Consider the following 26754-nt stretch of genomic DNA (forward strand, 5'->3'; position numbering starts at 1 on the left):
CTGTAGCTTGTTTTTTTTTTTTTTTTAAATCCTCTTAGTGGGGTCTTTCACAGAGAAAAGGTTTTTAATTTTGATGAAATCCAATTTATCGATTTTTCTTTTACGGATCATGCTTTTGAGTACACTGTGAAAAAAAATGTTTTTATCCCCTCCTCCTGTATTGCCCCTTCCCACTTGCCTCTCTCCAGTGGTAACTACTAGTTTGATTTCTATATCCATGAGTCTGCTTCTTTTTTGTTATATTCACTAGCTTATTGTATTTTCTAGATTCCACATATAAGTGGTAACATACAGTACTTCTCTTTCTCTGACTTATTTTACTTAGCATAATGCCCTCCAGTCCATCCATTTTGCTGCAGATGGCAAAACTCTATTCCTTTTTATGGCTGCATAGTCTGTTGTCTATCTGTGCCACATCTTTACCCATTCATCTGTTAATGGACACTTATGTTGCTTTCGTATTTTGACAATTATAAATGATGCTGCTATCATTGTGGTGCATGTGTTGAATTAGTGTTTTTAGCTTTGGGGGTTTTTTTGTTGTTGTTTGTTTTTTTCTGATATGTACATAGGTGTGTGATTGCTGGGTCATGCGCTAGTTTTATTTTTAGTTTTTTGAGAAGCGTTCATACTGTCTTCCACCGTGGCTGCATAACATCCTTGCCAACTTTGTCATTTGTGTTCTTTTTCATGCTAGCCATTCGGACAAGCAAGTGCAACTGGAATCTCATTGTTGTTTTGTTCCTTTTTCTCTCGGTCACACTGTGTCGCTTATGGGATCTTAATTCCCTGACCAGGGATTGAAACCAGGCACTCGGCAGTGAAAACGTGACGTCCTAACCACTGGACTGCCAGGGTGTTCTCTCACTGTGGTTTTGATTTGCATTTCCCTGATGATACGCCAATCATCTTTTCATGTGCCTGTTGACTATTTGCATGTCCTCTTTGGAAAAATGTCTTCAGTTCCTCTGTCCATTTTAAATTGGTTTTTTCTTAATTGAGTTGTATGGGTTGTTTTTATATGTTGGATATTAACCCCTTATCAGTCATGTCATTTGCAAATGTTTTCTCTATTCAGTAGCTTGTCCCTTCATTTTGTCAGTGGATACCTTTGCTACCCAATATTGCTCTGTGCCTTCATTTCCTCATCTGCAAACTGAGGATAAAATAATAGTAATAATGAGCTTACAATAGTGTTTGTTGCAATATTGGTTGTTATGAGTGTTTGTTGCAATATTGGTTGTTATGAAGACTGTAAGAGTTCAGACATGTAAACTGCTTAGAACAGTGCCTGGCAAATGAAAGGCACTTAATAACTATTGTTTATAATATTATTACTCCTGGCTTTGTGACTTGGAAAGAGATTTTGGCTCCCTGATATTTGATTTCTTTAACTCTGAAATGGGGATAATACTTGCTGCCCCATCTAAGTTATAAGGTCCTTATGAGGATGAAATAAGATTTTATATGTAAAAGTACCATGTAAAGCACCGACAAAAAGTTTTCCTCTTATCAGTAATTATTATCATTAAAATAGGTAGGTATTCTATTTGATGCTTTTTAGCTCAGCTCATTTTAATTTTTGTAGCTAGCTAATTTATATGATATAGTTACATATTAATAACCTCATATAATTTATAAATAATATTGTGGGTGCTTAGAATTTTTTTACTGAAAGACATGAATAATCAAAAAAGTTTGAAGACCTACTGATCTAAAAAAAATGAATATGATATGAGTTCTTTCATATGGTATCACTTCTGGTCTTTTTGGCAGCATGTATCATCAACTAACTGCCTTAAGAATGTTTTTGTACTCTGGTTTTATATTAAGGAAGGAATTACCTTAAAAAAATCATTAGCAATAAACAGAAAGAGTGACAGAAACCATGTTCGTTGCAACATTGTAATAAAAGCCAGAAGTAACATTTATGCTTATCAGACAAGGGAATATTTAAGTAAACTGTGATGTATTTATAGACTCTAGTTTCTACTATGCAGCTTATTAAACTATAATAAAGTTTTGAAGTTAGAAAATATTTTAGAGAATATTTCATGAGAAAATACCCCAATAAAATGATAGGTGGAAAAATTAAAATACAGGAGATATAGATATGCAGAAAGACCCCAATTCTAGTAAAAAGATACATACATAGGAAAGAAATATATATTAACATACTAATAGTGTTTATCTCTTAATAGTAGGACTAGCATTATTTATAGTATCTTCATAATTTTATTTTATAGTTTTTCTCCAATGAGCATGTATTAGTTTTATACTTAGGAATAAAGAGTTTATTTTAAATAAAAATTTTAAATATAAGCCATATTTCTTAGGTTTTAGATTTCCATTAACTGAATAGCTTTGTTAGAATATGAATCATGGGATTGAGAAGGACTTTAGTAAGTTATCATGGCCAAATCTGAGAATTTCACTGATGAATTCTAGACAGATGAATTTTTTTTTTCAGTGTTAAAGTGTGTGGTTTTTCTTTTTTGTAACCTAGTAATTTCAGCTTCTGTTACCTATTGCACCTTCCACAGAATGTGGATGGCTGCTATGTTGCTAATCAGTATAATTATGTATCAGTTAAACCAACAATTATTTTTGGCCATTGGGTAAGTAGTATGGGTCATATGTTTCTGAAATATATCCTGAATCCCAGCTCTCACAGAGATTCGCTTAGAGAAATGAGACTAATCCTCATCAAATGGTAAACAATACTCAACTGCATCTGACAAATGTCATTTTGTGTGATATTGGCCACCCTTGGGTAATAAGAGTCTAGACCTCATCCTTTCTTTCAGTCTTAGCAATTCAAATTTCTTTAAAATTCTTTGTTGAGCTCATTCTCCAGACTTTAGCTTCTTCATGTAGAATTTGATTTAGAAGACAGGAAGAATTGATTTTTTTTTTAAAGCCTTCCCATCAAATGTTCTCTCAAACTTGTCTAAATGTCAGAACCACATGAGGCACTCTTAAAAAAAATGCAGATGGGACTTATCCCCTGATATTCTAGTTTAACAAGTCTGATCTGGAGGAAAGGAAGAGTGGAGTTTAGAAAATATAGCTGAATAATTCTAAAGTACAGTCAGTGTTGAATTTTACAGCTCTTATATTAAAAATGGGCTCAATGATGAACATCTGAAGAAAGCTGAAGAAAGGATAAGGTCTAAACACTTACTGAAATAACATTTCCTCTTGAATGGTGACATAAACCTGGTTGCCAAAAGGCAAGAATAGGACTGTTTTCTCAACTCTAACGGTAAGCCCTTTAGTAGACATGTGTCCTGCCCTGCCTGGAATCCAGAGGCAATAGGGAAGCGTCACTGTGGTCATGCAGACTCTATCCTTGGATCTCTTCTTGGGTGTACATGCAGGGTCTCTTTCTACTAAAGCCTTAATCTAACTGTAATGTTGCAGGGACTTGTTCCTCTTCTGTTTCCTCCATAGTAATCACAGTAATTACCATTCACTGAGTTCCTATTATCTACCAGGTATTTACATCCATTTATCTCTGAACCTTAGCAGAACCTTAAAAGACAGTTCTTTTACAGATATAAAAATAAGCTCAGATAGAGTTTGTGACCCAAGGTCACACAGGAAACGTCAGAACCAGGATTCAGAGGCTGCACCGCTTGACTCCAGGGCCTGGATTTTGTCTGTGGCATCCTGGTGTCTTCCTCCTTGCTGCTCCCCGATGTGTATCCGCGTCCAGTTCTTTAACTTTCTCACTTCAGTGTCTGACAGTGCAGATTTGTGTCTAAAGAGAACAATGTCTTATGAAAGGCCCGATTTCTTTTTTAAATTGCCCTTTCAGGGAACGCTGCCAGGAGCTACGCGCTGAGCTGTTTTGTATCCATCAGAAGGCGGTGTGCGAGGATCGGAAAGCTCAGATAGCGTTTAAGGAGGAGCTGAAAAGGCAGAAGGTGGTGGAAGAGCAGATGTTCTCAAAGCTCTGGGAGGAAGACCGCCTGGCCAAAGAAAGGCGAGAGGCTGAGGAGGAGAGGAGGCAGAAGGAGCTCGTGGAGAACACGCGCGTGGGGCTAAATGCCCAGGTCACTTGCATCCAGGGGCAAAGGCAGGCCGAGCAGCGGCTGAAGGAGGAAGAGGCACGCCTTATGGTGGGTTTTTACAAATTCTACTTGTGGTAGAATGGTGAACTCACTGGGTACAATACCCGGTTTGCAGGCCTGCTTAAGGAGAAAAGGAGAATTTTATTCAAGCCAAACCAAGGATTATAATATGGGAGACAGACTCTCAGAAGCTCTGAGAATTGCTCTGCCTGTTAGTGGTTGAAGGCACATTCATATACCTTTTCAAGTCAAAGGGTCATACATCAAAATGACACACTGGTATTTTACATAGAGTTCATCAAATATAAATAGTCCAGATAAGCACATACAAAGCAAGCAGTAAGTCACCATGGCCCCTTACAGAATTCGGAAAGAATACTCATCTAAGAAGTTCCATTACTAATGTCAGAAGAAAGGAAATAAAAATTGATTTTTACTGTGAAGAAGGCATTCTCATCTTTGAGGAGGTCTGGTTAATGTGTAATAAGATGCATATTGCACTGTAAAGAGGGAGGGAGGAGGCCCTAATTGGCAGAGAGAATTTTATGTTTAAATTCTCTTGTTTATCCTCAAAATGTAAATTTTCTTTTATCACTATCCTCAACCCTAACCACTAGCAGCCACTGATAGGTTCTTTAACACTATTATTTTGTAATTTATATGTTACATAAATTCCACCCTTTAAATGTTATAATCATAACATGTGTTATAACAATACTGTTATATTAAATAGTAATAATGTGAACATTTTCAAATACACAGAAGTGGAGAGTCCCATGAGCCCTTGTGTACCAATCTCCCAGTTTCAACAGCTGTTATATTTTGATTTATTGATTTCCTGTATTCTACCCCCTTCCATTTTTGACTTACAATTTGCCCCACACATGTCATTTCCCCTTTAAATACATTCTTGTTATTGAGTATGCATCTCAACAACAATATAATTAAGGACTTTTCTTATACATTTTCGAACCTAAAAAATTAATAATAATTCATTGTTATCATCGAAAATCAGTATCAAATTTCCACTATTGTCTAAGTTATTTGACGTTTAAATTGGGATCCAAACATTGCTGTCCTGTCATAAGTCTTTTTGAAAGAGTGACTGTTTATCATTCAAATCTGGGCATATTTGAGATTGAAAGGGGATGTAGTTAATTCAGTGCCTCAGCATAACAGTGTAAAATCTGTTATGGGGAAACCAAGACATAGTAAACTACTTGTAGGTTTCTTAGTCTTGAACAATTCTCTCCTATTTCCATCTCTGCCTGTTTTATAGTTTGAGTTGGATGATTGCTGCTTCCTGTAGTCAATCTTACTTTTTAAAAAATGTGGCCTACTATACCACTGGCTTTTATGTTTGATGTCCACTGTTTTGCCTTAAATACTGCAGAGTATTTTCACTTATATTACCTCATTTAACTCTCACAATTCAGTGTGGATTTACTGCTCATGGCGTTAATGGAAAGCCAAAAATCATGGTATTCATGGCTGTTGTGAGTCTCAGATCAAGTCAGCTGGGACTTGTATCTCTCCTCACTATAACTGTGTCATCTCCTGTCCCAGCTGGGAAAGGACTTATCCTTCAGTAGAGTTCAAATGCCTTTGGTGGGAGGATTAATGCCTCACTTTATACCATACCCAGATTTTCTACCAAACTCCCAACACCCAGCAGCGTTGGTGCCCCAGTTAAAACTGCTTGATTAGTCATCCAGGAGGGTCAGATAGATAAGAAAATGAGAGGAATGGGGAGTACTTTTAAAGAACAAAATGCTTAATTTACTTTTGTATATTTGACTGATGTGCACATTTCCATTCTTAGACTCTAATTGCTGGTTAATAATGTATCCAAATCTAGATATGCAGATACGCATGGAAGACTAAAGTCTGGAAGGTCAACACACCAAAATGTTGAGAATGGTTAGTAGGTGAATAGTTACTAAGAATAAAAGTGATTTATCGTTATACTTTTCTGCATTTTGAACTCCACACTATTATTACTTTATAATCACACACAGCAATTTCACAAAGCCTTATTGTTGATTCAGCAATGAAAAGTCAAGTTTTATGTCTCATAGTCCCTTTACACCCAGGAGTGTGTGCTTTCCAAGAAACCCTTTATTCTCACCTCTTAAATGAAATGCATTAACTTTTTTGTTTTGTCCAACTGTACTGATGCATTATCTTCATTATTGTTCTGCCTTAGGAAAATGAAAATGCACAGGTGAAACTTGAGAATGAACAGAATAAGCTAAAGAAACAGAAGACAAAACAGGAAATAAGTGCCGCTTTGCAAAAAGCCCTCCAAGAGAAGATGGAGCGTATGCAGCAGGAATACAGAGAAGAGCAGGATTTGAACATGAAGCTCATGCAAAATGCCCTTCAAAATTTACAGGATGAGACCGATAAAAAGAAGCAAAAAAAAGTAAGACGCTTACTCAATGCCTATTATGTGCTGGAGAGGTTCCTTGGGTCAGTCTTATGAGAGCCAGCCACGTGTAGAATAAACCGTAACACTGCTTCTGTAAGTGTGGTCCATGAACCACAGCATCAGTGTCATCTAGAAGGATGTCAGAAATTCATCGGCTCCAGAATCAGAATCCCCATATTCAGATCTATGGCAGGGATAAGAAGCCTGTGTTTTAACAAGCTCTCTCAGGTGATTCTGATGCTCAGTCTATTTTGAGAACTCCTGCTCTATAGCATGGTGTTAGTACTGTGATAGCAGGATGGTGTCACAGGAAGCAGAGTGACTAAGTATGTCCAGAAACTGGGGAAAACTTCACTGAAGAAGGGGCGTTCAAGCTAGACTTTGAAGGATGTATAGTTCTGACAGCAAAGAGAGTAGAGAAAATCATTCCAATATTTATTTAGCTGTTTCTTTGAAATTTATATTGAACTCTTTAGGGTGTTGTATTTTTCCTAAAGGTATTATGATTTGTTTTGTTTTGTTTCAGTTGACTTTACTTTTCAGGGATGTTTTAGGTTCACAGCAAAAGTGAGCAAAAGGTACAGAAATTTCCCATATGTTCCTGCCCCGACACATGCATAGCCTTCCCCATTCACAACATTCTCCACCAGAGTGGTACATTTGTTACAATCAATGAGCCTACACATTATGATCGCCTAAAGTTCATAGTTTATAGTAGATCCACTCTTTGGTGTTGCATATCTATAGGTTTGGGCAAATGTGTGATGGCGTGTATCTCCCATGAGAGTATCATACAGAGTAATTTCAGCAGCCTAAAAATCCTCTGTGCGCCCCATGTTCTTCCCTCTTTCTACCCCAAACCCTCGGAAACCTGATATTTTTGCTGTCTCCAGAGTTTTGGCTTTTCCAGATGGTCATACCTTTGGAATTACATAGTTTATAGGTTTTTCATATTTTCTTTCACTAACTAATATGCTTCTAAGTTCCCTCCATATCTTTTCATAGCTTCATAGCTCTTCTATCACTGAATATATTCCATTGTAGGGACGTACTACAGTATATTTATCCATTTACCTTCTGAAGGACATCCTTGATTGTTTTGGTGATTATGAATAAAGTTGGGCTTCCCAGGTGGTGCTAGTGATAAAGAATCCCCCTACCAGTGCAAGAGACTTAAGAGATGCAGGTTCGATCCCTGTATCAAGACGATCCTCTGGATGGCAACCCATTCCAGTATTCTTTCCTGGAGAATCCCATGGACAGAGGAGCCTGGCAGGCTGTAGTTCATGGAGTTGCAAAGAACTGGACACAACTGAGTGACTTAGCACAGCACAGCACATGAAAAGTTGCTATTTACATTCTTATGCAGATTTTTGTGTGCACATAAGTTTTCAACTCATTTGGGTAAATAACATGAGCATGTTTGCTGAAGCATGTGGTAAGATATGTGTAGTTTTATAATTGCCAAACCGTCTTCCTAATGGTCTATACTGTTTTGCATTCCCACCAGTAATGAATGAGAGCTCCTGTTGCTCAGCGTCCTGGTCAGTATTTGGTGTTGTCAGTTTTCTAGACTGCTCCAATAGGTGTGTATTGGTGTCTCATTGCTGTTTAATTTTAATTTCCCTGATGTCATGTGATATGGAGCATTAAGGGTTCCAAACCCAGTTCCAGTGTGTAGAGTAGACTTCAGGCAATACTCAGACAAGAGCTGGGTATCCTGTCAGTTCAGTCGCTCAGTTGTGTCTGACTCTTTGCAACCCCATGGACTGCAGCACATCAGGCTTCCCCTGTCCTTCACCAGCTCCCAGAGTTTACTCAAACTCATGTCAGTTGAGTAGGTATTGCCATCTAACCATCTCATCCTCTGTCGCCCCCTTCTCCTCCCGCCTTCAATCTTTCCCAGCATCAGGGTCTTTTCTAATGAGTCAGTTCTTCACATCAGGTGGCCAAAGTATTGGAGTTTCAGCATCAGCATCTGCCCTTCCAATGAATATTCAGGGTTGATTTCCTTTAGGACTGACTGGTTTGATCTCCTTGCTCTCCAAGGGACTCTCAAGAGTCTTCTCCACAGTTCTAAAGCATAAATTCTTCGGCGCTTAGCCTTCTTTATGGTCCAGCTCTCACATCCATAGGGTGTCCTATAACTCAGCTCAGTTCTGGTGCTGTCGACCTGGAGGTAGCATCCGATTCCACAGTACAGGGAGCAGTTCTATAAAACTGCCCCCCACCTCAGATACCGGTTTTGAGCCTAGATAGTTACCTGTGCTTCTGACCACCTGGCTACAAACTGAAAGTTCAGGTGATCACCCTCCAACTCAGGATGCCAACTACAAATCCAAGTTCTTCCCTGACAGACTGGCTGTAAATCAGAAGTTCCCACAGACCCCTCTTTGTGTTTGATTAATTGGCTAGAACACCTGACAGAACTCAGGAAATCAGTTTTCTCACTAGATTACCAGTTTATTACAAATGGTATTAATGGATACAAATAAACAGCCAGATGAAGAGATATATAAGATGAGGAGGTCCTGAACAAAGGAGCTTCCGTCCTCACGGAGTTTGGGGCATGGCCTGGTGAAATCATTCTGGTTCCCCAACCTGAAGCTTTCTGAACCCTCTCCTTTGGGTTTTCATGTAGGCTTCATTACATAGACGTGATTGGTTAAGTCATTGCCATTGGGTGATTGATTGACTCTCCAAACCTCCTCGGCCCAAAGATCAGGGAAGTGGGACTGAAAGTTTCAATGCAATAACCACGCAGTTGGTTCTCCTGGCAAACTTAGGTGTGATCCAGAAGTCACCTCATTAACACAACAAAAGATAACTTTATTTGTTTCATTACATAGGAAATTCTAAGGATTTTAGGAGCTCTGCCAGAAACGAGGATAAAGATCAAATATATAATTTTTTAAGATGAATGGGTATTGGATTCTGTCAAATGTTTTTCCTGTTTTTATTGATATGATCATATGGTTTTTCTTCTTTAGCTTGTTGATGTGATGGATTACATTAATTGATTTTTGAATATTGGACCAGCCTTGCTACCTAGGATAAATCTTATTTGGTCATGTTGTAGAATTCTTTTTATACATTGTTGGATTCAATTTACTATTTTGTTGAGAATTTTTGCATCTATGTTCATGAGAAAGATAAGTGTATAATTTTCTTTTTTCATAATGTCTTTTTTCACTTTTGGTATTAGGGTAATTCTGGCTTCATAGGATGAGTTAGGAAATATTCCTTCTGCTTCCATTGTGAAAGAGGTTGTAGAGATTTGATATAATTCCTTCCTTAAATGTTTGGTAGAATTCACCAGTGAACTCATCAGGGACCAGTGCTTTCTGTTTCAGAAAGTTATTAATTATTAATTCAGCTTTTTAATAATAGATATAGGCCCATTTAGATTGTCCTTTTCTTCTTGTGTGAATTTTGGCAGATTGTATCTTTCAAAGAATTGGTTCATTTTCTTTAGGATATCAAATTGTGGGCATAGAGTTGTTCATAGTATTTCTTATCATTTTTAACGGCCATGGGGTTTGTAAATATAGTGATGTCCATGCTTTCATTTCTGATCTTAATTTTTGTCCTCTCCTTGGCCTCTGTGGGCATTAAGAGGGGTGCTTGCCTGATCCAAAGCCAAAGCATCCTCAGGCCAAGCAGGCCCCTGTAGGGCCAAGTGCTGCCCCCATCAAAGCCTCCTCTGGCTGCCCTGGCCCCAGTGGGCCTAACCGCCACCCCTGCCATAGCCTCCTCCAGCCCCATAGGTCCTAGGGACCCTTGAATGGGTCCAGGCACGTGACTACTGCAGTCCTGGGACATGACCTCAGCAGATCTGCACCAGTGGCCTAGTGAAAATGACCTGAGAGTCCTCAGGGCCATTTGTCAGCATAGCCATGGTTAAGGTGGAAGAGAGAACAGTGCCAACAACAGTGTACTTTCTGAGCCTTCAAGTGTGTGAAAAGCGACACAACAGAGCACACTCCTAGGTGTACAGCCCGAGAGCAGGAATCCTCAGAGGCCCCTCTCCCAGTGGAGTGCTCTAAGCCCACCGACCTTGCACTGCAGATAGGAAACACAGCTAAGAAACAGATCTCAAGGCCTCTGTCTCAACAACTACGAGCAGATCATGCGCCTGACAGGGCAGTGACAACCACAGAGCGAAGGGGAGACCCTGCTCAGTAACCATCTCACCCACCAGGTGGCAGACACCAGAAGCAAAAGGAACTACAGTCCTGCAGCCTGCAGAAAGGAGACCACAAGCAGTCAGTTAGACAAAATTAGATGACAGAGAAATCTGCTGCAGATGAAAGAGTAAGATAAAAATCTGTAAGAACAATTAATGAAGAGGAGATAGGCAATCTACTTGAAAAAGAATTCAGAATAGTGATAGTAAAGATGATCTAAGATTTTGGAAAAAGAATGGAGGCACAGATTAAGAAGATGCAAGAGATGTTTAACAAAGACCTAGAAGAACTATAGAACAAACAGAGATGGACAATAGGATAACTGAAATGAAAAATACTCTGAAAGGAATCAATAGCAGAATAACTGAGGCAGAAGAACAGGTAAGTGAGCTGGAAGACAGAATGGTGGAAAGCACTGCCATGGAACAGAATAAAGAAAAAAGAATGAAAAGAAATGAGGACAGTCTCAGAGACCCCTGGAACAACATCAAATGCACCCACATTGACATTATAGGGATCTCAGAAGAAGTGAAACAGATGAAAGAGAAAGGGCCTGAGAAAATATTTGAAGAGATTATAGTTGAAAACTTCCTTAACATGGGAAATGAAATAGTAACCCAAGTCCAGGAAGTTCAGAGAGTCCCATACAGAATAAACCCAAGGAGACACACGCCAAGACACGTATTAATCAAACTAACAAAAATCAAACATAAAGAAAAAAATATTAAAAACAACAAGAGGAAAGCAACAAATAACATGCAAGGGAATTCCCATAAGGTTGTCAGCTGTTTTTTCAGCAGACTCTGCAGGCCAGAAGGGAGTTGCATGATATATTTAAAGTAATGAAAGGGATAAACCTACAACGAAGAATACTCTACCCAGCAAGGCTCTTATTCAGATTTGACAGAGAAATCAAAAACTTTACAGACTACACAAGAGCTAAGAGAATTCAGCACCACCAAATCAGCTTTACCTCAAATTCTGAAGGGATTCTCTATGCAGGAAACATAAGAGAAGAGAACAAAAGATGAAGGGAATAAAGACCTACAAAAACAAAGCCAGAACAATTAAGAAAATGGCAGTAGAAACACATATATTGATAATCACCTTAAATGTAAATAGATTAAATGGTCCAACCAAAAGACACAGACTGCTTTGGCTGAATGTGTATAAAAACAAGACTCATTGCTGCCTACAAGAGACCCTCTTCAGACCTAGAGACACAAACAGACTAAAATATTTTTATGTCCATGCAAAGGGGTCTTCTTTGGACCAGCAATTTGGATACTGGCCAAAGGTAGGAGATAGTTGCTTTGGAGCAAGAGGTCGTTTATCTCTTCATCTAATGTCAGGTAGGGGCCCAACCCACACCTGCTGGTAGAGGCAGCTAGATCCCAGGGTCCCTTTTGGATTTCATATCCTAATGTGGTTGGCAACAACTAGGTTGAGGGCCACTTTTCCACACAGTGGATCTCAGGGCCACTCAGATCCACACAGTTCAGCTAGGGGGTCCTGGAGCTATAATTTCAATCTCTCACAAAACTTGTGACGAATTTTTAATTAACTAGTCTTTTATAACCTGAATAGTGAGGCATAGCCAGTGGCCCTAGTTATCTTCTGGGTCAATAAAATCTGTAAAATGATTCTAAGCAATTTGGTGGGAATTTGTCCTCTCAGGCTTTCAATCATATTGCATGCACAACCCACCCTTGACTGGACCACCAGCATGTGGAAGACAGAGAGACATCAAATAATCAAAATGGTAAAGGCAGTACTCATCTGGTGAGTGGGTGTGAATTCCATCCTCTCTAACGTCAAAGGAGTGGGGGTTTGCTTTCAGTACTAACAGGGAAGTCTTTGGAGATGACTGGTAAGTACATATTGGAGAAGGCAATGGCACCCCACTCCAGTACTCTTGCTTGGTAAATTCCATGGACGGAGGAGCCTGGTAGGCTACGGTCCGTGGGGTCACGAAGAGTCAGACACGACTGAGCGACTTCACTTTCACTTTTCACTTTCATGCATTGGAGAAGGAAATGGCAACCCACTCCAGTGTTCTTGCCTGGAGAATCCCAGGGACGGGGGAGCATGGTAGGCTGCCATCTATGGGGTCACACAGAGTCGGACACGACTGAAGTGACTTAGCAGCAGCAGCAGCACAGCCTGGGGCCAAATTTCTGTCTGTTTGGGGCACAATATATAACTGTATAAAAGCTTGAGGAATATGTCTTTGATTAGCCCATTGTGGCCACTGATGCGAAGAGCTGACTCATTTGAAAAGACCCTGATGCTGGGAAAGATTGAAGGCAGGAGGAGAAGGGGACGACAGAGGATGAGATGGTTAGATGGCATCACCGACTCAATGGACATGAGTTTGGGTAAACTCCAGGAATTGGTGATGGACAGGGAGGCCTGGCATGCTGCAGTTCATGGGGTCGTAGAGAGTCAGGCACGACTGAGCGACTGAACTGAACTGAACTGAGGCCATTGTGCCTTTTTGTGAGTCTAACCTCTTGAGGCTGAACCTAAGTAGAATTCCACAAGATTCCATATGCTAGGGCCCATGACAGAACAACCTGGGAGGTGAGATGGGTACTTGGATCTGAATCTACATTGGTGTGTCAAAGGGGATGAGCACATACTTGATTAAGAAGGAGATTACATAATGCAAAGTAGCCAGCAGGCCTTCAGTGAAGGTATGGATGATGGTGGTGCATACCTATTAGATCTTGTGAAGGGCAACAGCAGCCTGATAAAATCAAGATGCCATCTGGAATAGTCTGTCATCCAGGGCATATGTCTCCACCAAGGATATTTCCAGACATTTTTGGGGGACAAAGGAAGCAATTATCTACCGCCACTTTGGTCAGAGCTGGGATAAAGGGCATGCTATACCTGTACGCCAGTCAGCAAGTGCTGTCATTCCCCTGTGGCCTCATATAATATGGGTCCACTCTGTTAGTGGGTATGGCACTGAGCAATAGTTATGTCCAGGGTTGTTCTTGATACTTTGTGTCCAGGGATGTCGTTTGGATGAGTCTGTCATGTTGTTACTATAAACTTCTGGTGTTTGCTGTTGTGCGTATGTGTGTGTATTGACCTGAGTGATCATAACTGACATGCGTGAGTTGGCTATATCTTTCCAAATGGAGGCGCCCCGTATATACTTTCCCCGAATCATGAGGTTATCCTTTTGCCATTGCCCAGACTAGACTGCGAATCCTTTGGCCACCTCCCGGATGTGAGTAAAAATGTGTGCCCTTATGAGTCTCATTTTTATGGTCTGTTATAGATACAGGTACACTGCCCCTAACTCTGCCAACTGAGCTGAGCCACGAGAGCTGTCCTATACTAGGGATGCACCATGGCCTATGTTTACAATGGTGGTGCTTCCAATGGTGAAGAACATCAACTCCCTTTCTGTGGCAGGAAATTGGTTGTAAGGGGTTCCCCAAGCTGCTAGAGGGACTGGCATGAGTGTGCCACTAGCTGCACCTTGCTGTCAGTGAGCAAAGGGCTGGGCGTGGGGGAAAATTACATTTTCCTGTAGTTTGGAAAGACCCTTGACATCAGATTTAGTCCTTTACTGAAGGTGCCATTTCTATTTTAACAGTAAGGCCTCAGTGGCTTTATTGATCCTCTGCTGGGTTGAATCCCCCAAAATGTGGAAGAGCATGGCCTTGTACTTTGAGGGGATTCTCTGTAGGAAGAATTATCTGGATTGGGGGTCAATTGGAGCCTATTCAAGATTGGAGATAAAATCTAGGTCATCTGGGTTGCTCTATTCAAAGAAGTGATAGATTCATTGGACAAAACCTGTCTTACAGAGAGGGAGTCAGGCCTCATCTAGTATTTTCCACCGGCTTTGAGTCTTTGTGGTAATAACCATAGTAGAGGGTAAGCTCAGCAGACTGAGCGACTTCACTTTCACTTTTCACTTTCATGCATTGGAGAAGGAAATGGCAACCCACTCCAGTATTCTTGCCTGGAGAATCCCATGGACAGAGGAGCCTGGCGGGCTACAGTCCATGGGGTTGCAAGAGTCAGACACGACTGAGTGACTTTCACTACTACTACTAGCTACTAGAAACCTTGACTATGGTATTTCACTTTTCCTGCATGGAAGACTAGAGGTTGCCCAGGCTTGATTCCTCAGATGAGTGAAGCTCTGATAAAACCCCAGCAGGTTAATCTTTGGTTAAGTACTTTCCCCTGAGGGCAAACCTCATTAAGAAGGATAGAATGCTCTAGTGTATTTCAGAATAGTACATTTTCCCCTCCGCTTGCCATACATATGAAGGGATTTTTCTCAGATATTTACCGTGAGAAACTGGTAGAACTCCAGGAGGTAAAATTCACAAAAGTTGTGGGGTCCCCCTGGGCCACTGGGTCCCCTTAGAGTTTTTAACTCAGAGTTGTCCACACTTGACCTTCCAACCAGCCTCATTTTGTTTTCAATTTGCATTTCAATAATAGCTAATGATGTTGACCAACTTTTAATATGCTTGCTTGTATCCTCTTCAGTGAAATATCTTCTGATATCTTTTGCCCAGTTTTCTAATTGAATTGTTTATTTCTCTTTCTTTTCCTTCCTCCCTTCCTCTGTTCCTTTCTTTCTTACTATTTTTGTTGTTCAGCTTTTTGTTCTCAATTGGATCATCTTATTTTACTTAACAGCTTCATTAAGGTATCATTCATAAAACATACAATTCATCCATCTAAAATGTACATTTCAGTGGATTTTAGTGCCACCATCACCACAGTTGATTTTAGAACGTTTTTTGTTATCCCACTTTCTCTCTTCCTCTTCACCCCTAGACCAGAGCAACTACTAATAGCCTTCCTAAATTTCTTTTGATTTCCTATTCTGGACTTTCATATGAATGAAATTATATATTATGGGATCTTTTGACTGGGTTCTTTCACTTCAGTTCAGTTCAGTTGCTCAGTCATGTCTGACTCTTTGCAGCCCTGTGGACTACAGCACACCAGGTTTCTTGCCTTTAATCTTTCCCAGCATCAGGGTCTTTTCTAATGAGTCACTTCTTTGCATCAAGTGGCCAAAGTATTGGAGTTTCAGCTTCAGCTTCAGTCCTTCCAGTGAATATTCAGGACTTATTTCCTTTAGGATTGACTGGTTTGATCTCTTTGCTGTCCAAGAGACTCTCAAGTCTTCTCCAACACCACAGTTCAAAAGCATCAATTCTTCAGTGTTCAGCTTTCTTTATAGTCCAACTCTCACATCCACAATGTTTTTAAGGTTTATCCATGTTGTAGACTATATGAGTTGGAGAAGGCAATGACACCCTACTCCAGTACCTGGAAAATCCCATGGATGGAGGAGCCTGGTAGGCTGCAGTCCATGGGGTTGCTAAGAGTCGGACTCGGCTGAGCGACTTCACTTTGACTTTTCACTTTTATGCATTGGAGAAGGAAATGGCAACCCACTCCAGTATTCTTGCCTAGAGAATCCCAGGGATGGGGGAGCCTGGTGGACTGCCGTCTATGGGGTCACACAGAGTCAGACACGACTGAAGCAACTTAGCAGCAGTAGCAGCAGCAGACTATATGACTGAATAATATCTCATTGTATGGATATATCATATTTTGTTTATATGTTTGTCCTTCATGGACATTTGATTTGTGTCTACGTTGTTGCTATTTTGAATAATGTTAATATGAGCATTCATATGTGAATTTCTTTGGACATATATTTTTGTTGCTCTTGTGCATATACCAAGTAGAATTACTGACTCTATGTTTAAGCCTGTGAAGAATCTACAAATTGTTTTCCAAAGTGGCTTCACTGTTTTACATTCTCATACCCTCCTCCCACCAACCCCACTCCGCCGTGCCCGCCCCGGCGGCGGCCGCGGCACCTGGGGCGGGGGACCCCGGCCCAGGCCACAACCGGGGACGGCCGACGCGCGCCCTCGGCGTCCCTCCGTCCACCCGCCCCAGAGCGGGGCCGGGGATGCCGGGCGGCGTGGACACGGCGACCGGCCCGCGGAGGGCAAGACCGGGGACCCGACCTGTGCTCGGGCGAGCGCACCGGAGCGGGGGCGCGGCGGGGATCACGGTTGCTCCCCCTCGTCCAGCATGCGACGGCGGCGGCGGCGGCGAAACGGGCAACGGATCGGGGCCGCGGCGGGCCCGGGAAGCGAGACACACCCGGGGAGCAGCAGACGGAGAGCGGACTGAGGCGGACGGACAGACGGAGAGGGGCACCGACTGGGTGCGGCCACGCGAGGCCAAGGCCACGGAACCGGCGGCGGAGGTGGGGTGGGCGCGCGCCACCGCAAGGGGAGCGGCTCAAAGCGACTCGGGGGAGGGGACGCGAGTCGGCAGCCAGGGCCCACCGCGGGATCTCACCGCCAGAGGCCCTCCCCGCACAGGTGCGGTCCCGCGGCACCACCCGGGACGATGGACTGGCGCCCCCACCCTCACGGGGCATACTGGAGTGGGTTGCCATTTCCTTCGCCGGGGGAGCTTCCCTACCTGGGGATCAAACCCAGGTCTCCCACACATTGCATGCAGATGCTTTACCCTCTGAGCCACTACGGAAGCCCAGCAAATTTGGAAAACTCAGCAGTGGCCACAGGACTGGAAAAGGTCAGTTTTCATTCCAATCCCAAAGAAAGGCAATGCCAAAGAATGCTCAAATTACCGCACAATTGCACTCATCTCAAACGCTAGTAAAGTAATGCTCAAAATTCTCCAAGCCAGGCTTCAGCAATACGGGAACCGTGAACTTCCTGATATTCACGCTGGTTTTAGAAAAGGCAGAGGAACCAGAGATCAAATTGCCAACATCCGCAGGATCATGGAAAAAGCAAGAGAGTTCCAGAAAAACATCTATTTCTGCTTTCTTGACTATGCCAAAGCCTTTGACTGTGTGGATCACAATAAACTGTGGAAAATCCTGAAAGAGATGGGAATACCAGACTACCTAACCTGCCTCTTGAGAAATCTGTATGCAGGCCAGGAAGCAACAGTTCGAACTGGACATGTAACAACAGACTGGTTCCAAATAGGAAAAGGAGTCCGTCAAGGCTGTATATTGTCACCCTGCTTATTTAACTTATATGCAGAGTGCATCATGAGAAACGCTGGACTGGAAGAAACACAAGCTGGAATCAAGATTGCTGGGAGAAATATCAATCACCTCAGATATGCAGATGACACCACCCTTATGGCAGAAAGTGAAGAGGAACTAAAAAGCCTCTTGATGAAAGTGAAAGAGGAGAGTGAAAAAGTTGACTTAAAGCTCAACATTCAGAAAATGAAGATCATGGCATCTGGTCCCATCACTCCATGGGAAATAGTTGGGGAAACAGTGGAAACAGTGTCAGACTTCATTTTGGGGGGCTCCAAAATCACTGCAGATGGTGATTGCAGCCATGAAATTAAAAGACGCTTACTCCTTGGAAGAAAAGTTATGAGCAACCTAGATAGTATATTCAAAAGCAGAGACCTTACTGTGCCGACTAAGGTCCGTCTAGTCAAGGCTATGGTTTCTCCAGTGGTCATGTATGGATGTGAGAGTTGGACTGTGAAGAAGGCTGGGCGCCAAAGAATTGATGCTTTTGAACTGTGGTGTTGGAGAAGACTCTTGAGAGTCCCTTGGACTGCAAGGAGATCCAACCAGTCCATTCTGAAGATCAGCCCTGGGATTTCTTTGGAAGGAATGATGCTAAAGCTGAAACTCCAGTACTTTGGCCACCTCATGTGAAGAGTTGACTCATTGGAAAAGACTTTGATGCTGGGAGGGATTGGGGGCAGGAGGAGAAGGGGATGACAGAGGATGAGATGGCTGGATGGCATCACTGACTCGATGGACGTGAGTCTGAGTGAACTCCGGGAGTTGGTGATGGACAGGGAGGCCTGGCGTGCTGCGATTCATGGGGTCACAGAGAGTCGGACACGACTGAGCGACTGAACTGAACTGAACTGAACACTTACAAGAGTTCTGATTTTTCCACATGCTTGTTAACATTTGTTGTTGTCTGTCTTTTTTACTTTAACCATCCTCGTTTGTCTGAAGTGGCATGTCACTGTGGTTTTCATTTGCATTTCTCTAATGACTAATGATGTTGCGCCTCTTTTTCTGTGCATGTTGGCCATGTGTATATCTTCCTTGGACTAATCTAAAGGTTGCTGAAGTCTTAAGAAGTCTTCAAGTTATTTGCCTAGTTTTCGGTTGGGTTGTCTTTTTATTATTGAGTTGTAGGAGTTCTTTATATGTCCTAGATACAAATCCTTGATCACATAGTGTTAGTGTTAGTCACTCAGTCGTGCCCAACTCTTTGCGACCCTGTAGACTGCAGCCCACCAGGCTCCTCTGTCCATGGGATTTTCCAGGCAAGGATAATGGAGTGACTTATCACATAAGTCATCTGTAAATATTTTTCTCATTCTGTGAGTGTCCCTTGAAGTACAAAAGTTTTAAATTTTGATGAAGTAAAATTCATCTGTATTTCCTGTTGTTGCTTATGCTTTTGGTGTCCTATCTAATAAAACACTTTTCTTACACCCAAGGTCTTGAAGATGTCCTATGTTTTCTTCTTAAAGTCTTATAGTTTTAGCTCTTACATTTAGGCCTTTGATCCATTTTGAGTTAACTTTTGTATGTGGTATGAGGTAGAGGCCCAACTTCATTCTTTAGCATGTAGATATCCAATTTTCCCAGCACCATTTGTTGAAGAGAGAATTTTTCCTCTATTAAATTGTCTTGGAAATCTTGTCAAAAATCAATTGACAATAAACGTGAGAATTCATTTTGGACTCTCAGTTCTATTTCATTAATCTATATGTCTCAATGACTATAGCTTTGTAGTAAGTTTGAAATCAGGAAATGTGAATTTTCCAACTTTGTTCTTCTTTTTCAAGTTCTTTTGGCTGTTCTGGCTCGCTTGTATTTCCATATGAATTTAGGATCAGTTTGTTGATTTCTGCAAAGAAATAAATTGGCATTTCTATAGAAAATATTTTGAATTTATAGACCAGTTTGGGAACAGTTGCCATTTTAACAATATTGTCTTCTGACCCATGAACATAGGATGTCTTTCCATTTATTTAGGTCTTCTTTAATTTTTTTCAGCAATGCTTCTTAGTTTTCAGAGTATAAGGTTTGTACTTTTTGTTAAATTATTCCCAAAAGTATGAAACTATGTATGCAAGCCATTCTGAGGGTGCAGCTACACTCTCAGACCTTGCTAGGTTCTGAGAGTTCTAACTCAGATCTATGATATTCTCAAAAGAGATCATATCAGAGGTTGGATGGAATAACACAAGTATACTACCATGAAAGACAGAAGCCACCTGAAAATGACTGTTATTATAAAGCCAGTCTGGGGCCTGAGCTGCACATTCAAATCACCTAGGGAACTTAAAAGCTATCCATTGGAAAGGAATCCCTAGGTGTGAGACTTAGCCCTTAGTACTTTTTAAAGCTCCCTAAGTAATTCCAAAGTGTAGCTAAGATTGAGATTTGCTGATGTATCATTTTCTAGTCAGAGACAGTTCTATAATAATGGTGACATATTTTGTTTGTCACGCTAACACTTTATCTACCTAAATTTAAACAAATGAAAATAAAGTTGTATAATTGAAAATTATTTGGGAACTTCTTTGAGGAACCCTTTGAGAAAGTGTTTGCATTATTACTATTTGAACTATTCAAAATGTGTTATAAAATATTTCAAACAGATGCAAAAATAGTACAATGAATCCCCATGGTTCCATTACCTAGCTTCAACCACCAGTAGCCAATGGCCCTTCCTGTTTTATCTATCCCTCCCACCCATTCCCCACAGTCATCTCGAATATTTTTAGAAAGTGAAAGTGAAGTTGCTCAGTCGTGTCCGACTCTTTGCGACCCCATGGACGGTAGCCTATCAGGCTCCTCCTTCCATGGGATTTTCCAGGCAAGAATACTGGAGTGGATTGCCATTTCCTTCTCCAGGAGATCTTCCCGAGATGATGTATTATTTTTAGGGTTTACTTTTAAATAAATACTTTAAAGTAATTGAATACTTAAAAGTAAACCCTAAAAATAATACATCATCTGTCAATGTTTTGATATGTAATTCTAAGGAATTATGGTTCTAAAAGATTTTAAAACTTATGCTCCCTAGTACTTATCACACCTAAAAGTTTTAATAACATGAGGTAATTTTTATTTTATGTAGGAGGATATGAGAAGAGAACAGAAGATATATTATCAATACTTGGCACAGCGGCATGAGGAAGAAAAAGCTCAGGAGAAAGAATTGGATAGAATGTTAGAGAAAGAGAAGGAAAAGAAGTTTGCTGAGAAGGACAAGGAACTGAGACTTGAAAAGGAGGCAAGAAAACAACTTCTGAATGAGGTCATGTGTACAAGAAAACTTCAAGTTCAAGAAAAGTGTAAGGAAATGAATTACAATTATATTATACTTGGGCCTAATTCAATTTAAGTAGCAACCTCAGCATTTATTAAATGGATACTATGTATGAAATGGTGAGTTCCCTGGTAAAGTGTCTGCCTACAATGCGGGAGACCCGGGTTTTATCCCTGGATCGGGAAGATCTCTTGGAGAAGGAAATGGCAACCCACTCCAGTATTCTTGCCTGGAAAATCCCATGGGTGGAGGAGCCTGTTAGGCTATAGTCCATGGGGCCGCAAAGAGTCAGACACGACTAAGCGACTTCACATCATCACATCACATGTATGAAATACCATGAGGCATGTAGAAGGGATTAAGGCAAGATCCCTGCTTTGTGGACCTTACCTAATTGAATACTTAAATATCTTTCGGCAAGTGTCTCCATACGCCCGCACCTGCACACCTTTTGCTTGGATAGTTTTCTCTCCCTATGATGCTTTGATCTTGAGAAAATCCTGGACATGCTTCAAGCCCAGCTCAAATGTCACATTCCTTGAGAGGCCCCCTCTGTTCCCCTATTCATGATAAACCTTCTTTCTCTTATTCATAAAAGAATTTTCTTTCTGGGATTCTCATCATTTCTTGCTCACAATTCTGTCTTAGGACACCAGTGAATTCTCTCAAACAGTGCTTGCTCACAAAAGGAAATAATCACTGAGAAGATTTCCACCATTCTTTGTCCAGATGGACACATTTACTAGTAGGATACCACTGGACTTCACACTAGTTGTCTTTGTAAGAGAAAGCTCATCTTGGTTCCATTGATTAATTCTCCACTCCAGAAATTATAACATCAGTTGAAAATTGTTAAGCTAGTGTTAGATTGAGTTTTAAGAAATGAGAAGAAAGCTTCTACACTAAAAAGATTTCTGTATTCCACCATGATAAATGTTTTGGCATACATTGAGAAAACATGGAAAATTTAAGTATTTGGAACCACCTATAGGCAATGGCAACCCACTCCAGTACTCTTGCCTGGAAAATCCCATGGACGGGGGAGCCTGGTGCACAGAGTCAGACACGACTGAGGAGACTTAGCAGCAGCAGTAGCATAAACAAGGAAGTAAAAATCAACCATAATTCACCACTCAGGAATAGCTATTGTTCACAACTTCCTGCATTTCCTTCCAGTATTTTTACTATGTATATAATTTCCTTTCACAAATTAGTATCTTGTTGTATATATTGTTTTACAGCTTATTGTTTTCCCACTTATCGTAACATTTTTCCAGGTCATTTTTCTTCAGTTTTAAACTCTGTAATGCTGGCTAGAAAGCCATTATAAAAATGGACCATAATTTATTTTACCTAAACACAACCGATGCACTTTCAACTTGTTTTGAAATTTTTCTTGCTGTTGTAGCATTGTGGGTTACTATCTCTGTACATAGTTTTTTTTGCTCATATATAATTAAGATAAATTCCTGTAAATGGATTTGGAGGCCAAAGATAAATGCATTTCAGATGTATATTGCCTGGTTTATTTATTTATTCCTTTGTGAACTCTGTTTTCTTTGTCAATCTTTTTCTACTGGATTGGTTAGGTTTTTCTTATTTAGTTTATAAAAGCCTTATATACTGCTTTGCCAGTAGTTTTTTTTTTGTAACATAGAAACTCTCCTATTAACATAATTGGTAATAGAACTGTTTGTCGTCAAGAAGAGAAAGGTAAGAAGTATTCTCACAGTGGTAATCCACTATGCAAAAGGCTGTTCATAGACTTCAGTAGCAAATGATTAAGAGAAAAGCTCTGTAGATTATAGCGCATAGGAACCTAAGGCCTCTTCCCTTCTTAATGGAGATGGCCGTGTGTGCTCAGCCACTCGGTCGTGTCTGACTCTTTGCGCCCCATGGACTGTATCCTGCTAGGCTCCTCCATCCATGGAATTTTCCAGGCAAGAATACTGGAGTGGGTTGCCCTTTCCTACTCCTGGGGATCTTCCCAGAGATTGAACCCATGTCTCTTGTGTCTCCTTCATTGGCAGACAGGTTCTTTACCACTATGCCACCTGGGAAACCCCAATGGGGATGACTATTTCTACCTTATTGAACTAAGATCCAATCCAGTGATTCTAAGCTCTGCCTTTCTAAAGACAATATGGCATTGATGCCTAGATGATGCTGGCAAGTCTTTTATGAAAAAAGTCATTTAGCAAAAATTACTTTTGTCTTTCTTAGTGCAACGGAAAGCAAAAGAACAGGAAGAACGTACTCTGGAACAGGAACGTATAAATGAAGGTCTTAGAGAGCTTAACTGTGAAGAGAGGGAGAATTTTACAAGGTATGGTTTTGTTTTCTTCATAATTATTAACTACCTAAAAAGGGAGATTTTTACCATAAAGGACAATGTGCCATAATTCATGTACTATTAATATTATTTTACATCAGTATTTTGGGGTAGGCCAAAAAGTTCCTTTAGTTTTAAAGTAAAAATAAAAGACACATTTTTAAGTTTCACTAAGAACTTTATTGAACTACATATCCAGTTTTGTTCCACTACCTTCTGCCATTTTTTAGGCAACTTCATAATTCCATCTTCCCAAAACTTTTTATCTTTTTGAGCAAAGAACTGTTCCAGGTGATTTTTACAGTCTTCCAGGGAATTGAAATCTTTTACACTGAGAGAATTTTGTAGAGACTGAAATAAATAGAAATCTGAAGGTACAGCGTCTGGTGAATACGGTGGATGAATCAGAACTTCCCAGCCAAGGTGCAGCCATTGTTGCATGGTCATCAAAGAAACATGCAGTCTTGTATTATCCTGACGGAAGAACAGGAAACATATAATTCCAGGTACTTTTTGTCGAGTGCTGCTTTCAGTTAGTCTAACTGGGAGCAGTACTTGGAATTAATTTGGTTTTCCGGGAGGAACTCAGAGGACTCCCTTCCAATCCCACCACATACACAACGTCATCTTTCTTTGGATGAAGACCAGCCTTTGGTGTTGGTGGTGGTTCATTTTGCATGCCCCATGATCTGTTCCATTTCATAATATTGTATGGAACACTTTTCATCACCTGTCACAATTTGTTTTAAAAACAGAATGTTTTTGTACATTAAAGTAAAGAATCGCATACAGAAATACAGTCAAAGAGGGTTTTTTTTTTTTTTGCTTAACTTATGTTAAGCAAAACATCAAAGTGATTAATATAGCCAAGCTGGTGCCAATGATTTTCAGCATTTGATTTGGATATTTGGAGTATGTCGGCTATCTTGTGGTGTAATGTTGATTGGCATAACATTGGTATAACACTGATTGTTCTCAATGTCTTGGTTTGATTGCTGTCAACTTCAACTGGTCTGCCTGACTGTGGAGCATCATCTAGAGAGAAAGCTCCAGCACAAAACTTAACAAGCCACTTTTGATGCATTCTGTCAATCACAGCACCTTCTCCATACATGGCACAAATCTTGTTTTGCATTTCAGTTGTGTTTTTACCTTTCTTGAAGTAAACATAATATGCCAAAAATATTGCTTTTTTCTTCGATCTTCAGTATTAAAATGGCTATACAAAAATTCACTGATTTTGATAATTTTTTTTAATGTACACTGATATGACAACCATCACAATGCAATCTAACAAAATGGTTTTGAATGAAGTTGGAGATAACTAAGTGCTACTAGAGCCATCTTAAGGAAAAACACCAAATGAATCTTTCGGCCAACCCAACCTGTAGACCATCTGTCCCCAAAGCTCAATTCAGTTTATAAAATTTCATATAAAAAATAAACACCCAGTTCAAAAGAAAAAAAAATAAGCACCAACCATATATTAGACACAATTTTTGTAAAATAGGCACCAACCCTAAATTGTAATAAGATTTTTTTCCTCATGAAATAAATCTTGAAATATAATGTGACCTAATTCAATTCAGTCGCTCAGTCGTGTCCAACTCTTTGCAACCCTGTGAATTGCAGCATGCCAGGCCTCTCTGTCCATCACCAGCTCCCAGAGTTCACTCAAACTCACGTCCATCGAGTCGTTGATGCCATCTAGCCATCTCATCCTCTGTCGTCCCCTTCTCCTCCTGCCCCCAATCCCTCCCAGCATCAGAGTCTTTTCCAATGAGTCAACTCTTTGCAGGAGGTGGCCAAAGTACTGGAGTTTCAGCTTTAGCATCACTCCTTCCCAATAACACCCAGGACTGATCTCCTTCAGAATGGACTGGTTGGATCTCCTTGCAGTCCAAGGGACTCTCAAGAGTCTTCTCCAACACCACAGTTCAAAAGCATCCATTCTTCGGGCACTAATATCTGGGCTCCTGCTCCTTGTTCTGTTCTGGAGGTCACTCCTTCTCACGTTTGAAAAGCTTTTTGTTGGAGATGTGAGGGGAGCTTAATAGCAGCTCTCTTCCCTACCCAACTTCTGCATCAACTAAGAAAAAAAGAGTGAGCAGAAAGTATTATACTTACTACAATTACCTATTGGTGTGTAACAAAACACCCCGAAATTTGTGGTTTAAAGCAAGTTTTGATGATGTTTCATGCTTCTGTTATTGATAAGGCTCAGCTGGGTGGTTCTTGCTTGGGATCTCATGTGGTTCAAGCCAGTTCTGGTTGGGGCTACATTCATCTGAAGGCTCAGCTAGAATGGACACTTAAGATACCTATCCTTACAGCTGGTAGTGTGTGCTGACTGTGCTTGGAGATCTCATTTAGTATTAGCCAGAACACCTACACGTGCCCTCTCCATGCATCTTTGGCTTCTCATGGACTGGTGTCTTGTTCTGAGAGGAAGAGTACCAATAGCAAGCATTCCAAGAGACAGAACGAGTAAGCTGCCAGGCCATTAAGGACTACGCTTAGGGCTGGTTTAACACCACTTCCGTCGCACAGGGCCCATCTGCCTTCAGTGGAATTGAGAAATGCTCCATTTCTTGGTAGGCGGGTAGAGGTTCACATTGCAAAGAGTGTACGGTAGGCAGGATAGCACTGTGGCCATCTCTGGAAAATAGAATCTGCCATAGAGGCATAGGCATGCTGTAATCTTTATTTCTGAAAAAATCTGGTAATAATATGGTTTACAGATTATAAAATGATAAAACTGCTGTGGAAAGCAATATGAAATTTCCTCAAAAAAATTAAAACTAGAACTACCATATGATCTAGCAATCTCACTTCTGGGTATCTATCCAAAATAAATGAAAGCAGGACCTTAAAGAGTTGTTTGCATATTCATGTTCATAGCACCACTATTCATAATAGCCAAGAGGTGGAAATAGCCCAGATGTCCATTAACAGATGAATGGATAAATAAAGTGTGGTAGGTACATGCAGTGAAATATGATTCAGACTTTAAGAAAGGAGGAAATCCTCTCAGATGCTACAGCATGGGTGAGCCTTGAGGGCATGCGAAGTGAAATCAGCTGGTCACAAAGAGACAAATGCTGTATGATTTTACTTACCTGAGGTACCTAGAGTAGTCAGATTCTTAAAGATAACAAGTAGAATGGTGGTTACTTAAGGTCAGGGGGAAGGGTCAAGGAAAGAGTTGTTTAATAGGTATAAAGTTTCAGATCTGCAAGATGAAAAAGTCCTGGAGATCTGTTTCACAATAATGTGAATATACTTAACACAACTGAGCTGTTCACTTAGAAATGGTTAAGATGGTAAATTATGTGTCTTTTACCAC

General features: G+C 40.7%; 1 protein-coding gene across 11 annotated transcripts in view; it reads left to right on the top strand.

Annotated features, from left to right (window-relative positions):
• MBD1 (methyl-CpG binding domain protein 1) overlaps window positions 1-26754 on the top strand; it is a 61613-nt gene that overhangs the window by 32040 nt on the left and 2819 nt on the right. For 8 of the 11 annotated variants that reach the window (XM_040264483.1, XM_040264484.1, XM_040264477.1 and 5 more), the window contains 5 exons: window positions 3821-4124; window positions 6283-6501; window positions 9861-9863; window positions 20885-21101; window positions 23300-23402. In XM_040264483.1, the coding sequence (XP_040120417.1) occupies window positions 3821-4124; window positions 6283-6501; window positions 9861-9863; window positions 20885-21101; window positions 23300-23402 (846 nt within the window). Of the gene's footprint in view, window positions 1-3820; window positions 4125-6282; window positions 6502-8880; window positions 8883-9860; window positions 9864-20884; window positions 21102-23299; window positions 23403-26754 lie in introns of those variants that run through there. The other 3 variants (XM_040264476.1, XM_040264486.1, XR_005725174.1) reach the window with 3 other exon arrangements.

The sequence above is a fragment of the Oryx dammah genome, unplaced genomic scaffold (genome assembly GCF_014754425.2).
Source record: "Oryx dammah isolate SB20612 unplaced genomic scaffold, SCBI_Odam_1.1 HiC_scaffold_22, whole genome shotgun sequence".
In the NCBI taxonomy this organism is placed as follows: Eukaryota; Metazoa; Chordata; class Mammalia; order Artiodactyla; family Bovidae; genus Oryx; species Oryx dammah.